Source organism: Delphinapterus leucas, chromosome 20 (assembly GCF_059928025.1).
Source record: "Delphinapterus leucas isolate spDelLeu-1000000601 "Yukka" chromosome 20, BTC_Dleu_Yukka2, whole genome shotgun sequence".
NCBI classification, from domain to species: Eukaryota; Metazoa; Chordata; class Mammalia; order Artiodactyla; family Monodontidae; genus Delphinapterus; species Delphinapterus leucas.
In genome coordinates this window covers 13,385,393-13,403,172 of record NC_143148.1, presented here as the reverse complement: position 1 = coordinate 13,403,172, position 17,780 = coordinate 13,385,393, and the positions used below count along the sequence as shown (strand labels likewise).

The window sequence follows — 17,780 nt, the reverse complement described above, 5'->3', positions numbered from 1 at the left end:
ACCATATAACATGTTAGGTGATGCTAAGGGCTGGGAGAGAATGGACTGGATGCCAGGATGCCAGGCTCTGGGGGATGCGGCAACGGGCAAAACCAGACCAAGCCCCTGCCCCCGTGTGGAGCTCACGCTCCAGCTGTTGCAAAAGGTGGTGTCAGTCCTCAGCAATCCTGCCGTCTCAACCTCTACAGGGTGCCCAGAACCTGCCTATTCCTTCCGCCTCCACAGGCTCCACGTGGTCCCGTCCACCCTCTTCTCCTGCTGGACTGTCGCATCCTCCTCCTCCCAGGTGTCCCTGCTCCTGCCCTGCCCCCCCCACACAGCCACCGGGAGCCTGTGAACACCTGAGTCTGGCCACATCCCTCCCCTGCTCAGAACCTTCCTGTTGCTCCGTCTCACTCAGGTAAAAGCCAGAGTCCTGGGGATTTCCATGGTGATCCAGTGGTTAAGACTTTGCCTTCCAATGCAGAGGGTGTGGGTTTGATCCCTGGTTGATCCCTGGTCAGGGAGCTAAGATCTCACATGGCTCACAGCCAAAAAACCAAAACGTAAAACAGAAGGAATATTGTAACAAATTCAATAAAGACTTTAAAAACGGTCCACATAAAAAAATTTACAAAAAGCCAGAGTCCTACCCACGGCCCACAAGTGCCTACACAATCTGCCCTTCTCTCTCACCTCACTCACCCGGCCCCAGCCACTCGGCCTCCTCTCTGCTCTTTGGCCACATCAAGCATGTTCCTGCCTCAGGACATTTGCACTGGCCGTTCCCACTGCCTGGGTGCTCCTCCTCCAGCTACCCACAGGGCTCCCTCTCCTCTCTCCACTCGGGTCCCTGCTCAAGCGTCACCTCCTCAGCAAGGCCCTCCCTGACCACTTCACTGAAAATTCCCACCTCCCCTCACCCTCCACACCCTCCTGATCCCTGCTGTATTTTTCTCGTCAGCACTTACCACCTGACTTACTAGCTATTTTTCTGATTTATCTCATTTATTGACTGCCTCCTTTCCCCTAGGCTGTGAGCTCTGCAAGGGCAGGGATATTCCTGACGCTCCTGGCGCCCCTGCCCCGGGCCTGGCAGAGATCGGTCCTCGGTAGACATCGATGATTGGATAGAGGGGTGGGGGGCTGCGTGTGATGGATCATTTGTGGGTAGAGTAGCTGTTTGCCAAGGAGGGGGCTTGAGCACGTGTCAGTCCCAAAGCGTGAGGCAGGGTCTGGGGACAAGGTGCCAGAGGGTTCCTTGGTGGAACTAGGCTCAGGGCAGGAGGAGAATGGGGGGTTGCGGGGGGAAATGCAGGTGGGCAGCAAGAGCTGAGCAAAGGTGTGAAGGAGGAACGGTGTGGGGTTTCGGGGGGCAGCGAGAGCCTGCCATGGGCTGCCACGTTAAGACTCCCCCTCCATCATCAGAGCACCGCCCAGGGAGGTAGGCGGTAAACTGAGGCAGGGAGGGGGCTTCTGGAGCTGGTGGGTGGAGATCATGGCAGAAGGGTGGGTGGGAACCAGCGGTGGAAGCGATGAGCGCAGACTGGGACCAGTGAGCCCTTCCTCATTGCCCCCTTCCTCATCGCCCCCTTCCTGCTTTAGTTTCATTTTGGTGACTAGGAAGGGGTAGCTGTGGCCCCTGCCGCATCCTCTGCTCTGCCCCTGCGCCCTGGGGCCCTGGCTGAGTCAGCTCCCTCCACTGCCGGGGTGATGGGGGGGCAGCTTTATTCAGGGCTGCTGGAGCAGGTGGAGGGCAGGAGGGAAGGAGCTCTCTACACGCGCACGCACACACATACGTGCACACGCACACACATTCCCTTGACCGTGTTATCACACTAGCAGATCTGGTTCTTCCACGTGCGCTGATTTCCTTGGTGGGGAGAGTGGTGCCATTTTTGTCTCATGAAAGGTCTGATGGTAGAACACGTGAGCATAGGGGGTGACTGGAAAATGTGAAGCTTTTGCTAGGACAGGTCGGAAACTGCCCGTCCCGCGTGTGAAATAAAAAGACTTTTTTTTTTTAATTGAAATAAACATTTTAGAGTAGGATGGAAATGTGCCTGCATTTGAGGGATCAAGCACTGGGCTTCAGAGGCATCTATGCCCCGGCTGGTGGCTGCAGGCTGCACCCTGTCCTCCTTTGTTCCGTGTCGCTGGGGTCACTGCTTCACCCTCTGCCTCTGAGTTCCAGGGGTTTCTCTGCCAGAGTTTCACAGGTACTGCCTGGGCAGAGTCTGAGGTGTCTGAGCAGGGGTGTAGCATAGCGGGTACAGGCGAATGTGTTCGTTCACCAAGTGTTCCTTGAGTGCCTGCCACGCAGTGTTGTAGGCATTGGGGTACAGTGGGGAGCAAGACAGAGGACAGGCTCTGCCCTGGTGGAGCTGACATTCTGGTGGAAGAAGCAGACACTAAAGAAGCTCACACACGCAAACACATACACACACAGTATATGGTGAACGCAATGAGGAAAAATAACGCAAGGAAAGGGGCATAGAGGGTGGTAGGACAGGAACAGGGACATTTGTGTGCAGATGTGGGTGGAGGGAAGGAGGGAGGGAGCCCTATGGAGATCACTGAGAAGAGAGTTCCAGCACAGGGTGGGGTGGGGGGGGGGTTGTAAGCTGCCAGTGCAAAGGCCCTGAGGTGGGGGCATGTCTGACGTTTGAAGAACAGTGAAGAGGCCAGAGTGGCTGGGGCAGAGTGAGTGAGAGGCCGTGTGGGAGGAGAGCTGATGGGCAGATCTCTCAGGACCTCGTGGGCCACGGGGAGGAGTTTAAGGATGTTGACTCTGTAGTGGATCAGACTGTCTTCCAGGCCCACCTCTGCTTGGTGACCTTAGCGAGAGATTTCACCTTTGTGAGCCTCAGTTTCCACATCTGCAAAATGGGAGTGAAATAGCCACTCCACCTAAGTGCCGGGGAGTCGGTGAGCTCAGCATTGGCATCTGCGCAGGGTCATGGGCCCCCCATGGTGGTGGTGATGGTGGTGGTGGTAGGGGTGTGAGTACTGGGGCTGAGCCTCAGTAAACCACATTTGGTGGTGGGGACTGGTTCTTGGACAGCTTTTCTGCTGCAGACCGACAGGCCAAAGGCCCGTGGAAAAGGCGAGTAATTCCTTATTCCTGGGTGGGGGGTGGCGGTGGTTGGAGCCCCACTTTGTGCTGCCTCCCACACTACCGCTGGGGGCCTGGGCATGTTGGAGGAGCTGGGGACCCTCACCCCCAGGTGGGGTCAGGACAGGAGAGGAAGAGCAAGGTCTGGGTGTGGATAGAGAGGGTGGAGAAGGAGGGAGGAAGGGTTGGAGGCCAGGACCATGATGGTAATGACAAAAACAGAAGCACCACCGCAGGACAGGTGGGTAAGAGCCTGGACTTCGGTCCCCGACTGCCTGGGTTCAAACTCTAGGTGCCCTGGATAAAGGATTTTCCCCCTCTGAGCCTCAGTCTCCCCACCCGTGAACTGGGGATGACGAGCGTGTCTGTCTCACAGGTTAGCGGTGAGGATGGAATGCGATTAGACACAGAACACCAAGCGGACCCGGGCACACACGAGTCTCCAAGGACGCACCTGCCGTAATTCTGAGAACTGGCGGGGCCCGGGCTCTGTTAGACAGGGTTGGAGTCTTGTGTCCACTCTGCTTACCAAGCTGTGTGACCTGGGCAAGTGGGGTGCCCTCTCTGTGCCTTGCCTTCCTTGTCTGTAACACAAAGCCCAAAACAGCCCCTTGGTCTGGGGTCGGGCGTGCAGATTAAATGAGGGACTCCGGGTCAAGTGCTTAGGAGAGGGGCCGGCACGGTAGGTGCTCCCTAAGTGTTGGCTGCTGCTGTGATAGTGAGCGACATTTACCGCGCGCTTCCTTGCTGTGTGCGCTTGGCCTTGGGGCCAGGCCATCAGTGCCTGGGTTCTAAGAACTCCAGGAAGCAGGTACTGTCATGGTCCTCTTTCAACAGAAGAGGAGACGGAGGCACAGAGCAGCTGAGCTGCTAGCCCAGGGCCACGCAGTGAGCTCCCACGGTGGGTCAGCTCACCCACACTTCACAGGCAGAGAGCTGGGCTCTTGGCCCTGGGCTGTCTGACCCCTAAATTCTGGGCTTGCCTGGGAACCCCAGCGCCTACTCTTTGCCCGCCTCCTCTGCTGCTGGCACAGGCCCCTTTATATGTAGCAGCTCCTCTCCCTTCCGTGGCCCCCATAAAGTCAGGAGCTTGGGGACTTGGTGGGAAGGGGGGTTTCTGGTCGGGGGAGCCGGCAGTGCTTGGAGCTGCCCCAGGGTGGGGCTCCCGCCTGATCATTATAAACACGGTTGGTTCCTCTGTTTGTCCTGCCCTCCATGCAGCGCCCAGAGGGAAGGGCTGGCCCCGGGCAAATATCCGGAGGTGTGCCCCTCTGTCCCCTTCCCCTGCAGGTCACACAGGCAGCTGGGGGCGGGGCTGGGGGCGGTGTGCAGAGGTGGCTTGGGGGTTTACGGCAGGGCTTCTGGGTTGGCTGCCCTGTCTTCCAGGCTGCCTCCTGCCCACCCCGTCTGGATCCTGAGCCCCTCCCTCTCCTGGGTTTAGTGAGGGGTCCTGTGGCTAACCCTATTCGTGCAGAGGGCTTGGAGCTGACTTGGGGCCCGAAGGTCCTGGGCTGGGGGGCAGAGGATGGGCAGGCAGAGTGAGAGAGGCCAAGGTGAGGAGTGAGGCTGGGCCCAGGGCCAAACGGGGGCAAATCTGGGAAGGCAGTGAGGAGGTGGTGGGACATGGTGTACACATCTGGAGGGATGGAGTGGAGTGGGGAAGATGGGGGAAGGTCAGCATGTAGGGATGAGGCTAGGAGCTGGAACTGGGAGAGAGTCGAGGGCAGAGAAGCCTGGAGAGAGGACAGGGTAGGTCAGGGCCTCTGACAGGTGGGCCAGGAATGGAGGCCTGGGCGGGCGGGATAGGCAGCGTTCTGGGGGCTGGAATGCGGGACCGCTGCTGAAGGGGCTCCTGGCTTGCAGGGTAGAGAACGGGCTGGGGCAGAGGGCCCCTCACCCTGGCCAGGCCTGTTCCACCCCAGAGCAGGCAGGGAAACTGGACCCCTGGGGGACCCCTCGCTCTGGTCACCTGCTGCTGGCCGGGAGGCCCAGGCCAGTTGAGGCAGGTTGGCTGCTGGGTCCCCACCCGCCTCCCACTGGGCGGCTCCTGCTGCCAAACCGGTTCCCCTGGATCACTGCCCACTGATGGCCCTACCTCTGGCCTGGGGATGGCGGCCTCTTCGTCCTTACCTCACAGAGCTGCTCCGCGAAAGGAGCCGGGAGTGGAACCAGGGGCTGCAGGGGCCGCATCCCAGCCACACGCAAGCATCCTTGCTAGGTCACGAGACTTACTGAGCTTGGGGCCCGACCCTGTGCTGGGCACTGTGCCAGGCTCTGGGGAGCCAGCCATGAACCAGACAGAAATCCCCACCCAGTGCATTTCCCCTAGTTCTTTGGGTATTCGTTCACACGGGCCCTCTTCTGGGAAACCTCCCTTATCCCCAGCCTGCCATCCCTCCAGGCTGGGTCTGGCACTCTGTGACCCCAGCGCCGACCACTCTGGGCTGTCAGAGGCTGTCTCAGTCACCGCAGTATCCCTAGCACCAACCAGCGCAAGGCTGGACACAAAGGAGTGAGTTATTGCTGAATGAATGAACGAACGAATGATGGACAAATGATGTTTTCTTCCCACTTTACAGATGAGTAACCCGAAGCCCCAAGAGGAGACTTCTCGTGCCCAAGGGCACTTCTAGCACAGCCAGCATCAAACCAGGTCTGTGGGACTCAGGGCCCATGTGCGGGTTGGGGGCAACACCTGGGCCCCCTTCCCCAGACGCGGCTACGAGTCGTCCTAATCATCAGAAGAGCAAACGCCGACGGCCCCCCCCCCCCCCCCCCCCCGTGTCCCAGCCCTGCCCGCATTAACTCATTAATCCTCCCGGCAGCCCTGTGGGGGCTGATGCAGCGCACAGACAGGTTAGGTCACTTGCCCAAGGTCACACGTAGTAGGCGACAGAGAGAGATTTGCACTCTGGCCATCTGGCTCCCCTACCCATCATTTCTCTGGTCTCCCTATGGGACACCACCATCACACATGTCCTCTTCGGCCCCTTTGGTTTTTAAATCAGCTCTCATTGAGCATTTACTCTGTGCTGGTACTGTTCTGAGTACAGGACTGGAGACCACAGGCCCTAAAGACAGGGACTGTTTGGTCTGTTAGTATCTGTTATGAAGTGGCTCTTTCTCCGCCCTGTAATCTTGGTGAGGAACTTCCCTCCTCTGAGCCTCAGTCTCCTCATCTGTAAAGTGGGCATATAGCAGTAAGGCTGCCTAGGGGTCACGCATAGGACAGGGGCTTGGTAACCATTTGTTGAACAAATAACCAAAGGTATGTGGTGCTTCCAGCCCAGAGTGCAGGCTGGAAAAGCAGGGATAGTGTCAGCTGGCCTTTAGGAACCAGTCACTGAGCACATACTGTGTGCTGGACGTGGCCGAGACAAGGGAGTGGGATGCCAGGAAACTGGGCAGGTGAGACCTGGCCTGGGGCACTGAAAGTCTAGTGATGGGGGTTTTAAACACTGAACTAGTAAACACAAGACTGAGCAGCAGAATTTCCAGAAGTTAAACATGCTATGAAATGTGATGGAAGGACAGTGGGGAATGGGGACTCTTTTTCTTGGGGTGTTCAGGAAAGGAGTCACCAACGACTGTGAAGGAAGGGAGGGAGGGGACCATGTGTGTGGATACTGGGGAAGAGTATTCCCCACAGAGGGAACAGCCAGTGCAAGTCCCTGAGGTTTGGAAGCCAGTGTGAGTGAGAGGGAGAGATGAGAGCAGAGAAGTGATGGGGCAGGTCGTGTAGGGCGGGCCACGGGAAGACTGAGCTTCTCCCCTGAGTGAGGTGGAGCCACAGGAGGGCTCTGAGCAAGGGGCCTGACTCGGGTGTTCACGGGGTCCCTTGGGCTGCATGTGGGGGACAGACTGGGGAGGGGGCGGGGGGGAGTGGGGAGGCCAGGGAGGAGAGGAGAATGGATAGGACCAGGGCGGGGCCAGAGGATCGAGGAGAAATAGCACGTTCTGCGAGCTGTCCCCTCCCACAGGCCTGCCGGTAGGAGCCCAAATCTGCACCCTCACCACGCTGAGAGCCTGGCGCCATGTTTGGGAAGAAGAAGAAGCGGGTTGAGATCTCGGCACCGTCTAACTTCGAGCACCGCGTGCACACGGGCTTCGACCAGCACGAGCAGAAGTTCACGGGGCTGCCCCGCCAGTGGCAGAGCCTGATCGAGGAGTCAGCTCGCCGGCCCAAGCCCCTCATCGACCCCGCCTGCATCACCTCCATCCAGCCTGGGGCCCCCAAGGTATGCTGGTGCCCACCACCGCCTCTCCTGACCCACGCCAACCCCCTTGGGGTGACCCCAGCCCTCAACCCCACACTTGACCCTGCGGCCAACACCTCCCCCTCCCTTGCTGACCTCCACACAGACACGCCCCAGTCCTCACCTTTCGCTCACCCCTCCACCCACTGATCCCTCACTTGGCCTCAACACTGATGCCCCCCCTTACCTTGCTGAGAACCCTACACTGACCTTGACCCTCCGACAGTCCCCCACACCAGCCCCAAGTCGTGCTCCTGTCCTTGGAGCCTCACGCCCTGAGCTCTGTGCTCCGGTCCCCAGCACCAGACTTGTCCTGGGCCTTCACCGGGCTCTCATCTCAGGACGAGGGACAGGCTCGTTCCCTCATGGCGACTGCCCCAAGTGCTCAGGGCTGGGCTGGGGGAGCCCAGAGGGGGCTCCTGACCAGCCCCAGGGTCCAGGCCAGCTTCTTGGAGTCGGGGACACCGGAGCTGAGCCCTGAGGGCCGAGGACGAGGAGGAGTCATTGGGGCAAATGGTGGAGAGGCAGGGCTTTTAGTGGAGGAAACGGCCCACATGAAGCATTGGGGGTTTTTTGGTTTGGGTTTTTTCCCTGCCATCTGAGCAAAAGGGCAGAGTTGGGATTTGAATCAAGGTCCGTTTCCAAGGCCCATGTTCTTAACTCCTTTCGTGTCTCCGTGATCCCAGTGCCGGGCGTGGCCTATGGTGAGGCTGGTCTGGGGGCAGGGGGTGCGGCACCCCGCAGCCTGCGAAGCCGGCCTCGGAGCACGGACTTTATCCGAAGGGCAGTGGGAACCGGGAAGGGCCATGGGCCAGGGAACGCAACCCGGGTTGTTCGGAGGGGTGGAGATGGGCCAGCTGGTCAGCAGGCTCAGCGCCAGGGGGCAGGCCCAGGGCTGACTCATCCTGCCCCGCCCCGGGCCAGCGGGCGTGGAAGCTCTCCCCCAGGGTCTCCAGCTGGCGGCCCACTGAGGCGTTCATGTGCCCCAGCCAGGGGGATTTTGGATACTTTGAATTCTCTGCCACTGCCTAAAAAAGCAAGAGGCTTCACATCCAAATCTCTATTTCTGGCTTCTCCTGACAGATCGGCTGGGGCCACTGGAGGGGCAGCTGCCACCGCAGGCGGGGTGCCAGCTCTTCTGGGCCCGCAGGCCCCACCCAGCCCACCTCAGTTCCATCCCCTACCCGGCCCTGTGGCTGCTTGTCTGCTGGTTATGCCCACACTAGGGCGCTTCCTAAAATCTAGCCCCTGCTCGGCCTGCCAGCCACGAGCCGTACCTGGGACTGTGTCTGCCAGGAGGAAGGGGCACCTTAAGTCACATAAAGGTGCCACACGGGCTGGCACTCTCCTGGGGCCCCTGTGGGCGCTTGTGTTTGCTGCCCTCGGCTGAGAAACTCCCTAGTCCTCCCAGACCCTCCCCCAACCCCCAGGGACTTCTCGACCTCTTATTCCAGCACCAAAGCCTGACCAGGTGTCTCCCTTGCTTCGCTGGGCCCCTGGGCAAGGCCAGGCCTCCAGGCTGGCAGCCAAGCCCAGGAGAGGCCGGGGGCAGGGGCTGGCCCCACAGGGGTACGGTGGCCTGTAGGAGGGTTTTGTGGGATCTGTGTTTTCTGCACATTTGAAGTGGTTCTGGCTTTAGGATGCCTGGCAGCCCATGTCCCTGCCTGCCAGTGATTGACGGCACAGGGCTGAGGGGCATGGGCTCTGCTCCCCTCAGCCTCCTCCCAGCCTGCCTGCCTTACTCACTCACGGGTTCAGCAAATACTTATTGAGCACCTTCTGCATACCAGCCAGAACAGAAACAGACAGGAGGAAACCATGGCCTCCCTCACGATCATTGCCCTGGGGGAGCCGGCCATGGACAGCTGTACGCATGCTTTATGTCAGCTGGTTTTAAGTACTCTAGAGAACAGGAAAGCAGGGGAGGGGGATAGGGAGTGTTAGGGGCTGGCGTTTCAGACCACGGGTGGTCAGCAAAAGCCTCCAGCAAAGACCTGAAAGGGGGGTGCGCTGGGGAGGGGAGCTCAGGGCAAACTTGGGGGAAGACGTTCCAGGCAGTGTGAAGAGCCAGTGCCTGAGGTAGGAGTGTGTCCGGTGTGTTTTAGGAGCAGTTAGGAGGCCCATGTGCCTGGAGCTGAGTCGGGGACAGGGGGAACCCTGGAGGCTGTGACCTGGATCAGGATGGTGGCCGTGGTGGGTGAGGGTGGATTCAGGACAGGCTTTACACAGGCATTCGCATTTGCCAGCCTTGCTCCTGGGGCACTCCTGCCCTCTACTTTGGGCCCAAACCTTTCTGACTCTCCCTTTAACCCACCCTCAGCCTCCAGAGGAACAGAGAGCGTGGTTTGGAGTTAACAGCCCTGGCGGGCTGCAGGGGAGGAAGTGCCAAGCTGGGCCCTGGCCCCAGCATCCTGTAATTTGCAGCTCTCCCGGGCTGATTATGGGGTGGCATAGTCTCTGCCCTTCTTCCCCTGCACCCCACAGGGCAGGGACCGCCCCCCAGTCCGGAGAGCAAGAAAAAGACAGGGGTGCATCCCACAGGGAGGGGGCGACAGCCTGTCGGATGGGCAGGCTTTCCTCCCGCTCCCCTCCTGCCACCCAAGGCTAGGTGCTGGGGGAGGGGCAGCAGGGGCCTCCCTGCTCCTGCCCGCCCCCCCTGCCGCCCCGCCCTGTCATCACCCATGGCATTTCTTCATTCCGTCTCTGTCTTGTCTCTGTGTGTGTGTTGTGTTGTCCTGTCCTCGTGTGTCGGATACACGTCCTGTGTCCCCCTCCTCCTTGCCCGGCCCCCACCCCGCCATTGCCCCGGACCCCAGACCATCGTGCGGGGCAGCAAAGGCGCCAAGGATGGGGCCCTCACGCTGCTGCTCGACGAGTTTGAGAACATGTCGGTGACGCGCTCCAACTCCCTGCGGAGAGACAGCCCGCCGCCACCCGCCCGTGCCCGCCAGGAAAACGGGATGCCCGTGGAGCAGGCCGCCACGGCCAGAGGGGGCCCAGAGAAGGCGGGCGGTCAAGGCTGGGTCGCCGGTCGCAGCGAGGCGGGTGGCAGCAGTGGAGACAGGCGGCGGGTGGGGCCGGACAAGAGGCCCAAGTCTTCCAGGGAGGGCTCAGGGGGGCCCCAGGAGTCCTCCCGGGACAAGCGCCCCCTCTCTGGGCCTGACGTCGGCACCCCCCACCAGCCTGCCGGTCTGGCCAGCGGGGCGAAAGTGGCAGCTGGCCGGCCCTTTAACACGTACCCGCGGGCCGACACGGACCACCCATCCCGGGGCGCCCAGGTAACTGCTCCCCCTGCCCCAGGACCGCCCCACTGTCCCCTTGCCCGGAGCTTCCCCGTTGCCACCCACCGACTCCAACCTGTGCCCAGCCCACCGTCCATCTGCATCCTGACCACCATGTGTCTGTCCCACAGCCGGGGTCCCCGTCCCTCTGGCCCCTCCACTGACAGCCGCCTCTCTTTTCTGTTGCAGGGGGAGCCTCACAACGTGGCCCCCAATGGGCCATCGGTGGGGGGCCTGGCCGTCCCCCAGTCCTCCTCTGCCTCCCGGCCCCCCGCTCGAGCCCACGGCCCCCCCAGCCCTGGAGTGCTGGGCCCCCACGCCTCCGAGCCCCAGCTGGCCCCTCCAGCCCGCACCCTCGCCGCCCCCCCTGCACCCCCCGCCCCTGGACCCCCCGGACCCCGCTCGCCACAGCGGGAACCCCAGCGAGTGTCCCACGAGCAGTTCCGGGCTGCCCTGCAACTGGTGGTGGACCCCGGCGACCCTCGCTCCTATCTGGACAACTTCATTAAGATCGGCGAGGGCTCCACGGGCATCGTGTGCATTGCCACCGTGCGCAGCTCGGGCAGGCTGGTGGCCGTCAAGAAGATGGACCTGCGCAAGCAGCAGAGGCGCGAGCTGCTCTTCAATGAGGTGGGCCTGCTGCCCCTGCCTCCGCCCTTCACCTCTCCTCCTGGGGCTCCTCCGCCCCGTGGTTTTTGAGGGCACATAGGGGTGAGGAGGGGAAAGGGCCTTCGGGGATGGGGTTCCCCAGGGCTGGGTTCTGGGCCCGGCTCCTGTCCTCACTCGTCACACCTCCCCAGGCTGTCTCCTCTGTCCCCACGATACCCATGGCCACGGCTGTCCTGTTCCTGGCCAGGCCCCGAGCCCCAGCTCCAGGCTCCCTTAATCCCCCTGAGCCCCACCCTCTGCGTGCCTTCCAGGCCCCTCATACCCACCAAGTCCCATTCTGGCCCCGAAGCGTGTACTCCAAACCTGCCTCTCCTGGTTCCCTGTCTCAGACAGGCCCCGCCACTCCTGTCCGCAGGCCGGAGCTCTGGACCTCCCTGGCCCCCACCCCGGCTTGTCAGCCCTGAGCCTGTCACTCCTTCCCCCATCCCCGTTCCTGTCCCCATGTAGTCCATTTGCTGCTCGGCCCTGCCCCCTGGGCGTTCCGCACACCCCTTTACTGCCCCTTGCAGCGCCCCCTGGTGCCCTCAGGACAAAGGCCTGGCCTCTTGGCCGTGCATCTGAGATCCGCCCCCATCTAGGCCTCGCTTCTGTCTGACCTCAGGCTTTGGCCCTTGAGGGGCTCACTACCAGTGAGCATGTTGCAAAGGCAGACCCCTGGCTCCTTCCTGAGAGGAATCTGTGTTGGGAGCAGCCCCCGGCCCCTGATGCAGGAATCCCAGGAGGACGTCAGGTCCGGGGTCGTCCGACTCTAGCTCTTGCCTCCTGACCTCTCCACACTCCTCAGCTTTGCCCAGTGTAATGTGGCCCCTGTGAGCATCGTGTTCCCCCAGCTCCATGAGGCTTTGCCTTGCTAGGCCTTCCTGCCCCTGAAATCTCTTCCCCCACCCCCCACCCCCCACCGCCTTTTATCTGACCTGCCTAGTACCTGCTTGGCCTTCTGGTCTCAGCCCTGTGCTTAGACACCCTTGTTCCAGCTCCCTCTCCTGACACCAGCCTGGCCATCAGAGCCACTCGCGGCCCAGCTCAGGGCTGGTCAGAGACCAGCGTCAGAAGTGTGGGGTGTGTGCGGGGCGGGAGCACCCCTGGAATAGAGTGCAGACGTCAGGCCCACGCTGCCTTTGAGGTCTCTTGACTTTGGCCTTGGGAGGACAGCCCAGGGGGACCCCGATGAGCAGGAGTGACGGGTGGAAGCGGACCCGCAGTGTGGCAGGGCCCACACCCAGGCTGAGAGGGAGGCAGGAGGGCTCCGGTGGCAGGGGCTGGCCGTCCTCCCTCCACCGCGCCGACCTGGCCTCCCATGCCCAGGTGGTGATCATGAGGGACTACCAGCATGAGAACGTGGTGGAGATGTACAACAGCTACCTGGTCGGGGACGAGCTCTGGGTGGTGATGGAGTTCCTGGAGGGAGGCGCCCTCACCGACATCGTCACCCACACCAGGTACTGCTGGACAGCTGGACCCTGTGACAGCCAGCCTGCTGTCTCCCCCGGCTCCCCAGGGTGGACCTGGGTCCTCCTCAGACCTCTCCCATGATAGGACTGGCCCCCTCCTGACCCCTTGGGGTGGGGCCATGTCTCAGAGCCAACAGGCTCTGTCCGCATCCGGCCCCCAGGGTGGGGCCATGTCCCCCTCAAAGCCCAGGGTAGTGTTGTGTCCCCCTTAAACCACAGGGCGGGGCCCTGTCTGTCCCCGTCACTCACCCACCCACCCCCGCAGGATGAACGAGGAGCAGATCGCCGCCGTGTGCCTGGCCGTGCTGCAGGCCTTGTCCGTGCTCCACGCCCAGGGGGTCATCCACCGGGACATCAAGAGCGACTCCATCTTGCTGACCCACGATGGCAGGGTGAGGAACGGGGTGGCTTGGCCTTCCCCCACCTCTGCCCAGCTCTCTCTCTGCTGGTAGGGTGTGCTCTGACCCCCGAGTTCAGTCACGTGAGGAGCAGTAAGTTCCTTCGTTCCTCGTGCAGCAGTCCAGAGACAGGGGTCCACGTGAGTGGGGCCTCTGCCCCTTCGGTCAGGGGCTCAGGCTGGTGGGGGCTCTGCCGTCAGCACGGGCCGTTGGGAACTGTAGTCTAGCCCTGGGCCCAGAGAGGGGAGACTCCATTTGGGTGGCCAGCCTCTCGGCCACATGAGAACCTGCTCCTAGCCTGGCATCCAGGCGTGGGCTGTGGACTCCAGTCCTGTCTCCCATCTTCTGGACTGAAGTTCTGAGTCTGAGGTCCATGGATGAGCCTCACAGTGACCAGAACCTGCATTTATATTCCAAGAGTGAACATGATTTTCAGTGGGAGGGGGCCCTTGACTTTCACCAAATTCTTGTTGGTGATTTGCCCGCCCTCCCCCAGGAACGTTAAGCCAGTCAGCAGAGGCGGGGGGTGGGGGGAAGGCTCAGTTTCACTGGGAGTCTCAGTTGGGGTCCACGAACACCTAAAGATGTCTGCAGATGTGTTTAGGGGATATGTGTGAGCATGCTCTATGGGGGTGGGAGGATCCATAGACATCCTCGAGAGTCCAGATAGGGCCCACGGTTCCAACAGAGGTATAAATCCTTGGTCTGGGGACGTAGCTGTTGCAGAGGCAGGCTGTGTCCCCTTGTACCCGCCTTGGACAGGGTTGCACCCCTCTCACACCTGCCAGCTGAAGGTGTGCTTCCTGCCGGGAAGCAGGGGCCCAGGGCACAGCATTGGGAGCCAGCCCCAGTCTGAGCCCCCGCCCAGCCTTTGGTACCCCTGGGACTCGGGCCACTTCCCCCGAGAGCCCCAGCACAGACCCTGTCACGGAGGCAAATGGTGCGATCTTGGGCAGGTGACACGGCTGAGGGCCCCAGCCAGGAGACGGCAGAGCTCCCCAGAGGCTCTAACCTCTGGGCAGCATCGTGGAGACCCAGCGCGTCCGAGGCCAAGGAATCAAATAGGTAGATGCCTCTGCTCACCCTGCCCCCACCAGCACCTCTGACCCTACTGCCTACATCCTACTGCAGGTGAAGCTGTCGGACTTTGGGTTCTGTGCCCAGGTGAGCAAGGAGGTGCCCCGGAGGAAGTCCCTGGTCGGCACGCCCTACTGGATGGCCCCGGAGCTCATCTCCCGCCTCCCCTACGGGCCAGAGGTGAGCCAGAGGCGGCCGGCCGTCCCGCTCGGCACTGGTTTACGCTGTGACAGTCCGGAACAGCCAGAGTGCTGGGGGTGAGGGGCTCAGTCCCTGGGGACAGTCTGGGGGGGAAGTAGGCATGCCTGCGTGCACTGCTGACTGGGCTCTAGTTTGGAGCCAGGCCAGTGCTCAGCAATGGGAACAGAATGCGGAGCAGAAGCGGCCCCGGCCCTGGCCCTGCCCCTGCCTGTCAGCCTGGGGCAGAGGCCACAAACTGGCTGACGTGCTCTGAAGATGCTCTTGCAAGCATTTTAAAGAGAGCTCTCACGTGAAAGTCTGAATTTTATCCTCTGTCAGAAAACCAAGAGCTCTGGCCACGTGGAGGCCAAGTTCCTGCACAGCAACAATCCGCAGGCTCTGGGGCTGCTCCACATTAGCAAGTGCGGGGCCGCCTTCGTCTTGGCCGTAGTCCCCACCCGTCTCTATTGCCCGCACTGACCTGCTTCACTCCCTGCCGTTACCTACCTGCCTGGTCTTTGAGCTGTGGCCTGTGGCCCTGAGGATTCCTCCACAGTCAACAAGGCTTGACCCAGGGCTGGTCCAAGGTGCCCTTGGAAGCATATCTTGGGGGAACCCCAGGCAGGAGTGGGATCACACTGGGAGGGGAGTCTGGGAGGAGATTCTGAGGGACCATCTCAATCAGGACTGCCTGTGAGTGACAAAACTATCTCAAATGGATTTAGCAAAATGGAAAGCTGTGGGTCCCTAGAATTTCCCCCCTGTAGTCTTCACTCAGGCAGGTGCTCCCCTGGTCAGCGCAGACATGACCCTGGCAACTCCAGAACACATCACGTGAGCCCTACTGTTTTCCTGAATACTTTGGTTGAAGTCTCAGGGTTGACTGTGACTGGCTCAGCTTGGGTCCTGTGCCCGTTCCTGAACCAATTACTGTGTCCGGACTCTTGCCGACTAGGCCACCTGGTCATGTTCCATGGACTGAAGTAGGGGAGAGGGGGTTCTCCAGAGGAACCCAGGGGAAGGAGGGGGGTTAGCAAAAAAGAAGGGGATAGACGCTGGGTGGGCAGAACCCTTCAGAAGGCTCCCTGGGTGAGGAGTGCATAGGGTCCGGCAGGCTAGGTATCAGCGAGGGTGTTCAGGCCCCAAGGATTCTAGGAGCGAAGAGGCAAAGACAGAACCAGGGCCATCCCTCTGTGGGTGTCCCTCGAGCACTGGCCGTGCCTGCACAGTTCAGCCCTGCTGCCCCGTCCCCACCGCAGGTGGACATCTGGTCTCTGGGGGTGATGGTGATCGAGATGGTGGATGGGGAGCCCCCCTACTTCAATGAGCCACCCCTCAAAGCCATGAAGATGATTCGGGACAACCTGCCACCCCGACTGAAGAACCTGCACAAGGTGGGCCCCTCCCGCAGGCGGCAGGCAGGTGGGGGTGGGGGGACAGGGCTCCACCCAGCCCCGAACCCAAGCAGAGCGCTGAGTGCGGGCAGCACTGGGGTATGGATGGCTCCCTCCCGAGGTGGCGCTTACTGTGCGCTGGGTCACCCCCGTGTCCCCCAGGCCTCGAGTGTCTGTGTAAACTCTGTGCCCTCACCACCCCACATCCCAGAAGTTGTGCTTAGGCTGGCCTGGCTAGACACACACAGCATAGCCAGGTCCAGGAGAGGAGCCTTCGTGGTGAAGGAATTGCCTGGTGAGAAAGGGGTGCCTCCAGGGCCCAGCTGCTGCCAGGGTCCTGCCAAACCTTGGAAATGGGGAGGGAATGAGCCCCTGGGGCCAAGCTCCTGGGACCTCTTTGCCCCCTCCCTAGGCAGTAGATGTTGTCAGCCCATTTGACAGAGGACGAGACTGAGGCCCCACAGCGAGTGAGCAGTGGAACTGGCTCTCAGACCCCCTGACCCTCTCGCCCGCCTCCTGACAGGTGTCGCCATCCCTGAAGGGCTTCCTGGACCGCCTGCTGGTGCGTGACCCGGCACAGCGGGCCACGGCGGCTGAGCTGCTCAAGCACCCATTCCTGGCCAAAGCGGGCCCGCCCGCCAGCATCGTGCCCCTCATGCGCCAGAACCGCACCAGATGAGGCCCAGCGCCCTGACCCTGAACCAAAGAGCCCCTTGGGTCACCCCTGCCCTGCCAGAGGCCAGTGGAGGGCCGGCCCCTGCCCCTCCCAGCCCAGGAGACACTCTGTATGGCACTGCCCTCCTTGCTGGGGGGTGTGCGGGACCCTACTACTGAACTGCCGTTTTGATTTTGGGACTTTTAAAAAAGCGCAGGGACTTGTGGGAGCACACAAGGCTCCCAGGACCCGCCAACCCTCTGGGACAGGCCCGCCCCAGTGTTGTCCTGTCTCCAGGAAGGACGGGCAGCCTTCCCATCACTGGAAATCTGCAGTGGGGGCCGCCAGGGGTGGAGACAACACTACGAAAGAGGTGTGTGTGCGTGTGTGTGTGTGTGTGTGCGTGCGCACGCGCGTGTGTGTACACGCATGTGTGCATGTAGAAGGTCCAGCTCCTCTGTCCTCCAGCCTGCGAGTGCGTGTCTCTGAGACCTCGCCTGATCCACAGCCCCTCCCCCCTGAGCCATTGCGGGGGTCGATCATGAATGTCTGAAGAGTGGCCTTTTCCCTTCGCCCCACACCCCTCTCTGTGGCTGGATGCGGAGACAGGGGTCAGGGCTTCCCACCCACCCCCAGCCTCTGCAGAACATGACTACTGCACCTGGAACAGCCTCCTCTTTTCTAGAAGTCTATTTATATTGTCATTTTATAACACTCTAGCCCCCATCTGGGGACGGATGGTCCCTGTCCCGCGGGGTGGCACCGGGGACAGGACCACTGCTTGAAGAATCGGGTTCCTGCCCCCTCAGCACAGCCCCGCCCACCCCTCCCTCAACTTAGTTTTACAATTAAACCAGTTTCTTGTTTTGTGTGTGTGCAGTGTGCATAGAGGCCCCCCCACCCCCGTCCAGGCCATCTTGGGGGGAGAATTGATGGGGAGGGGCTCTAGGGTTGGGAGGGAGGCCTGGCTGACCCCAGGATTCCAGCCCAGTTCAGGGCCAGGGCCGTGTCTGTGGGTGGGTGGGAGTTCCAGGTCCAAGCAGCCGGTTACAGGGCTGGATTGATGCCCCCCAGGCCTGGAAGCAGCCAGTTTACCAGTCCATGTGCCATGATGACCAGTTTGCCAAATCTGCAGTTTGCTGGAAACCTATTTTAAAGGTTGTCTGGAGTGCGTTCAGTGGGTAGGAGCTGATCCTTGGTGAGCTGATGTTAGGAAACCGGTCAACAGGCAGATGGGCTGCTGGGGCATCGGCTAAGACAGATGGACCTGGAGCTGCCAGCCTCAGAAATATTCCATTGGCCATATCCTGCCCTCCAGGCTGAGG

The 17,780-nt window shown here is 61.3% G+C and overlaps 1 protein-coding gene across 5 annotated transcripts in view; it reads left to right on the top strand.

Annotated features, from left to right (window-relative positions):
* The window catches only part of PAK4 (p21 (RAC1) activated kinase 4), a 46,050-nt gene extending 28,948 nt beyond the window's left edge, over positions 1 to 17,102 (top strand). For 2 of the 5 annotated variants that reach the window (XM_022585701.3, XM_089902856.1), the window contains exons 2-11: positions 226 to 400; positions 5,674 to 5,747; positions 7,075 to 7,332; positions 10,167 to 10,628; positions 10,821 to 11,261; positions 12,606 to 12,739; positions 13,017 to 13,143; positions 14,281 to 14,406; positions 15,666 to 15,800; positions 16,324 to 17,102. In XM_022585701.3, the coding sequence (XP_022441409.1) occupies positions 7,129 to 7,332; positions 10,167 to 10,628; positions 10,821 to 11,261; positions 12,606 to 12,739; positions 13,017 to 13,143; positions 14,281 to 14,406; positions 15,666 to 15,800; positions 16,324 to 16,479 (1,785 nt within the window). In that variant the 5' untranslated portion in view covers positions 226 to 400; positions 5,674 to 5,747; positions 7,075 to 7,128 and the 3' untranslated portion in view covers positions 16,480 to 17,102. The remainder of the gene's footprint in view (positions 1 to 225; positions 401 to 5,673; positions 5,748 to 7,074; positions 7,333 to 10,166; positions 10,629 to 10,820; positions 11,262 to 12,605; positions 12,740 to 13,016; positions 13,144 to 14,280; positions 14,407 to 15,665; positions 15,801 to 16,323) is intronic. The other 3 variants (XM_022585700.3, XM_089902857.1, XM_089902858.1) reach the window with 2 other exon arrangements.
* Positions 17,103 to 17,780: the final 678 nt, after the last annotated feature.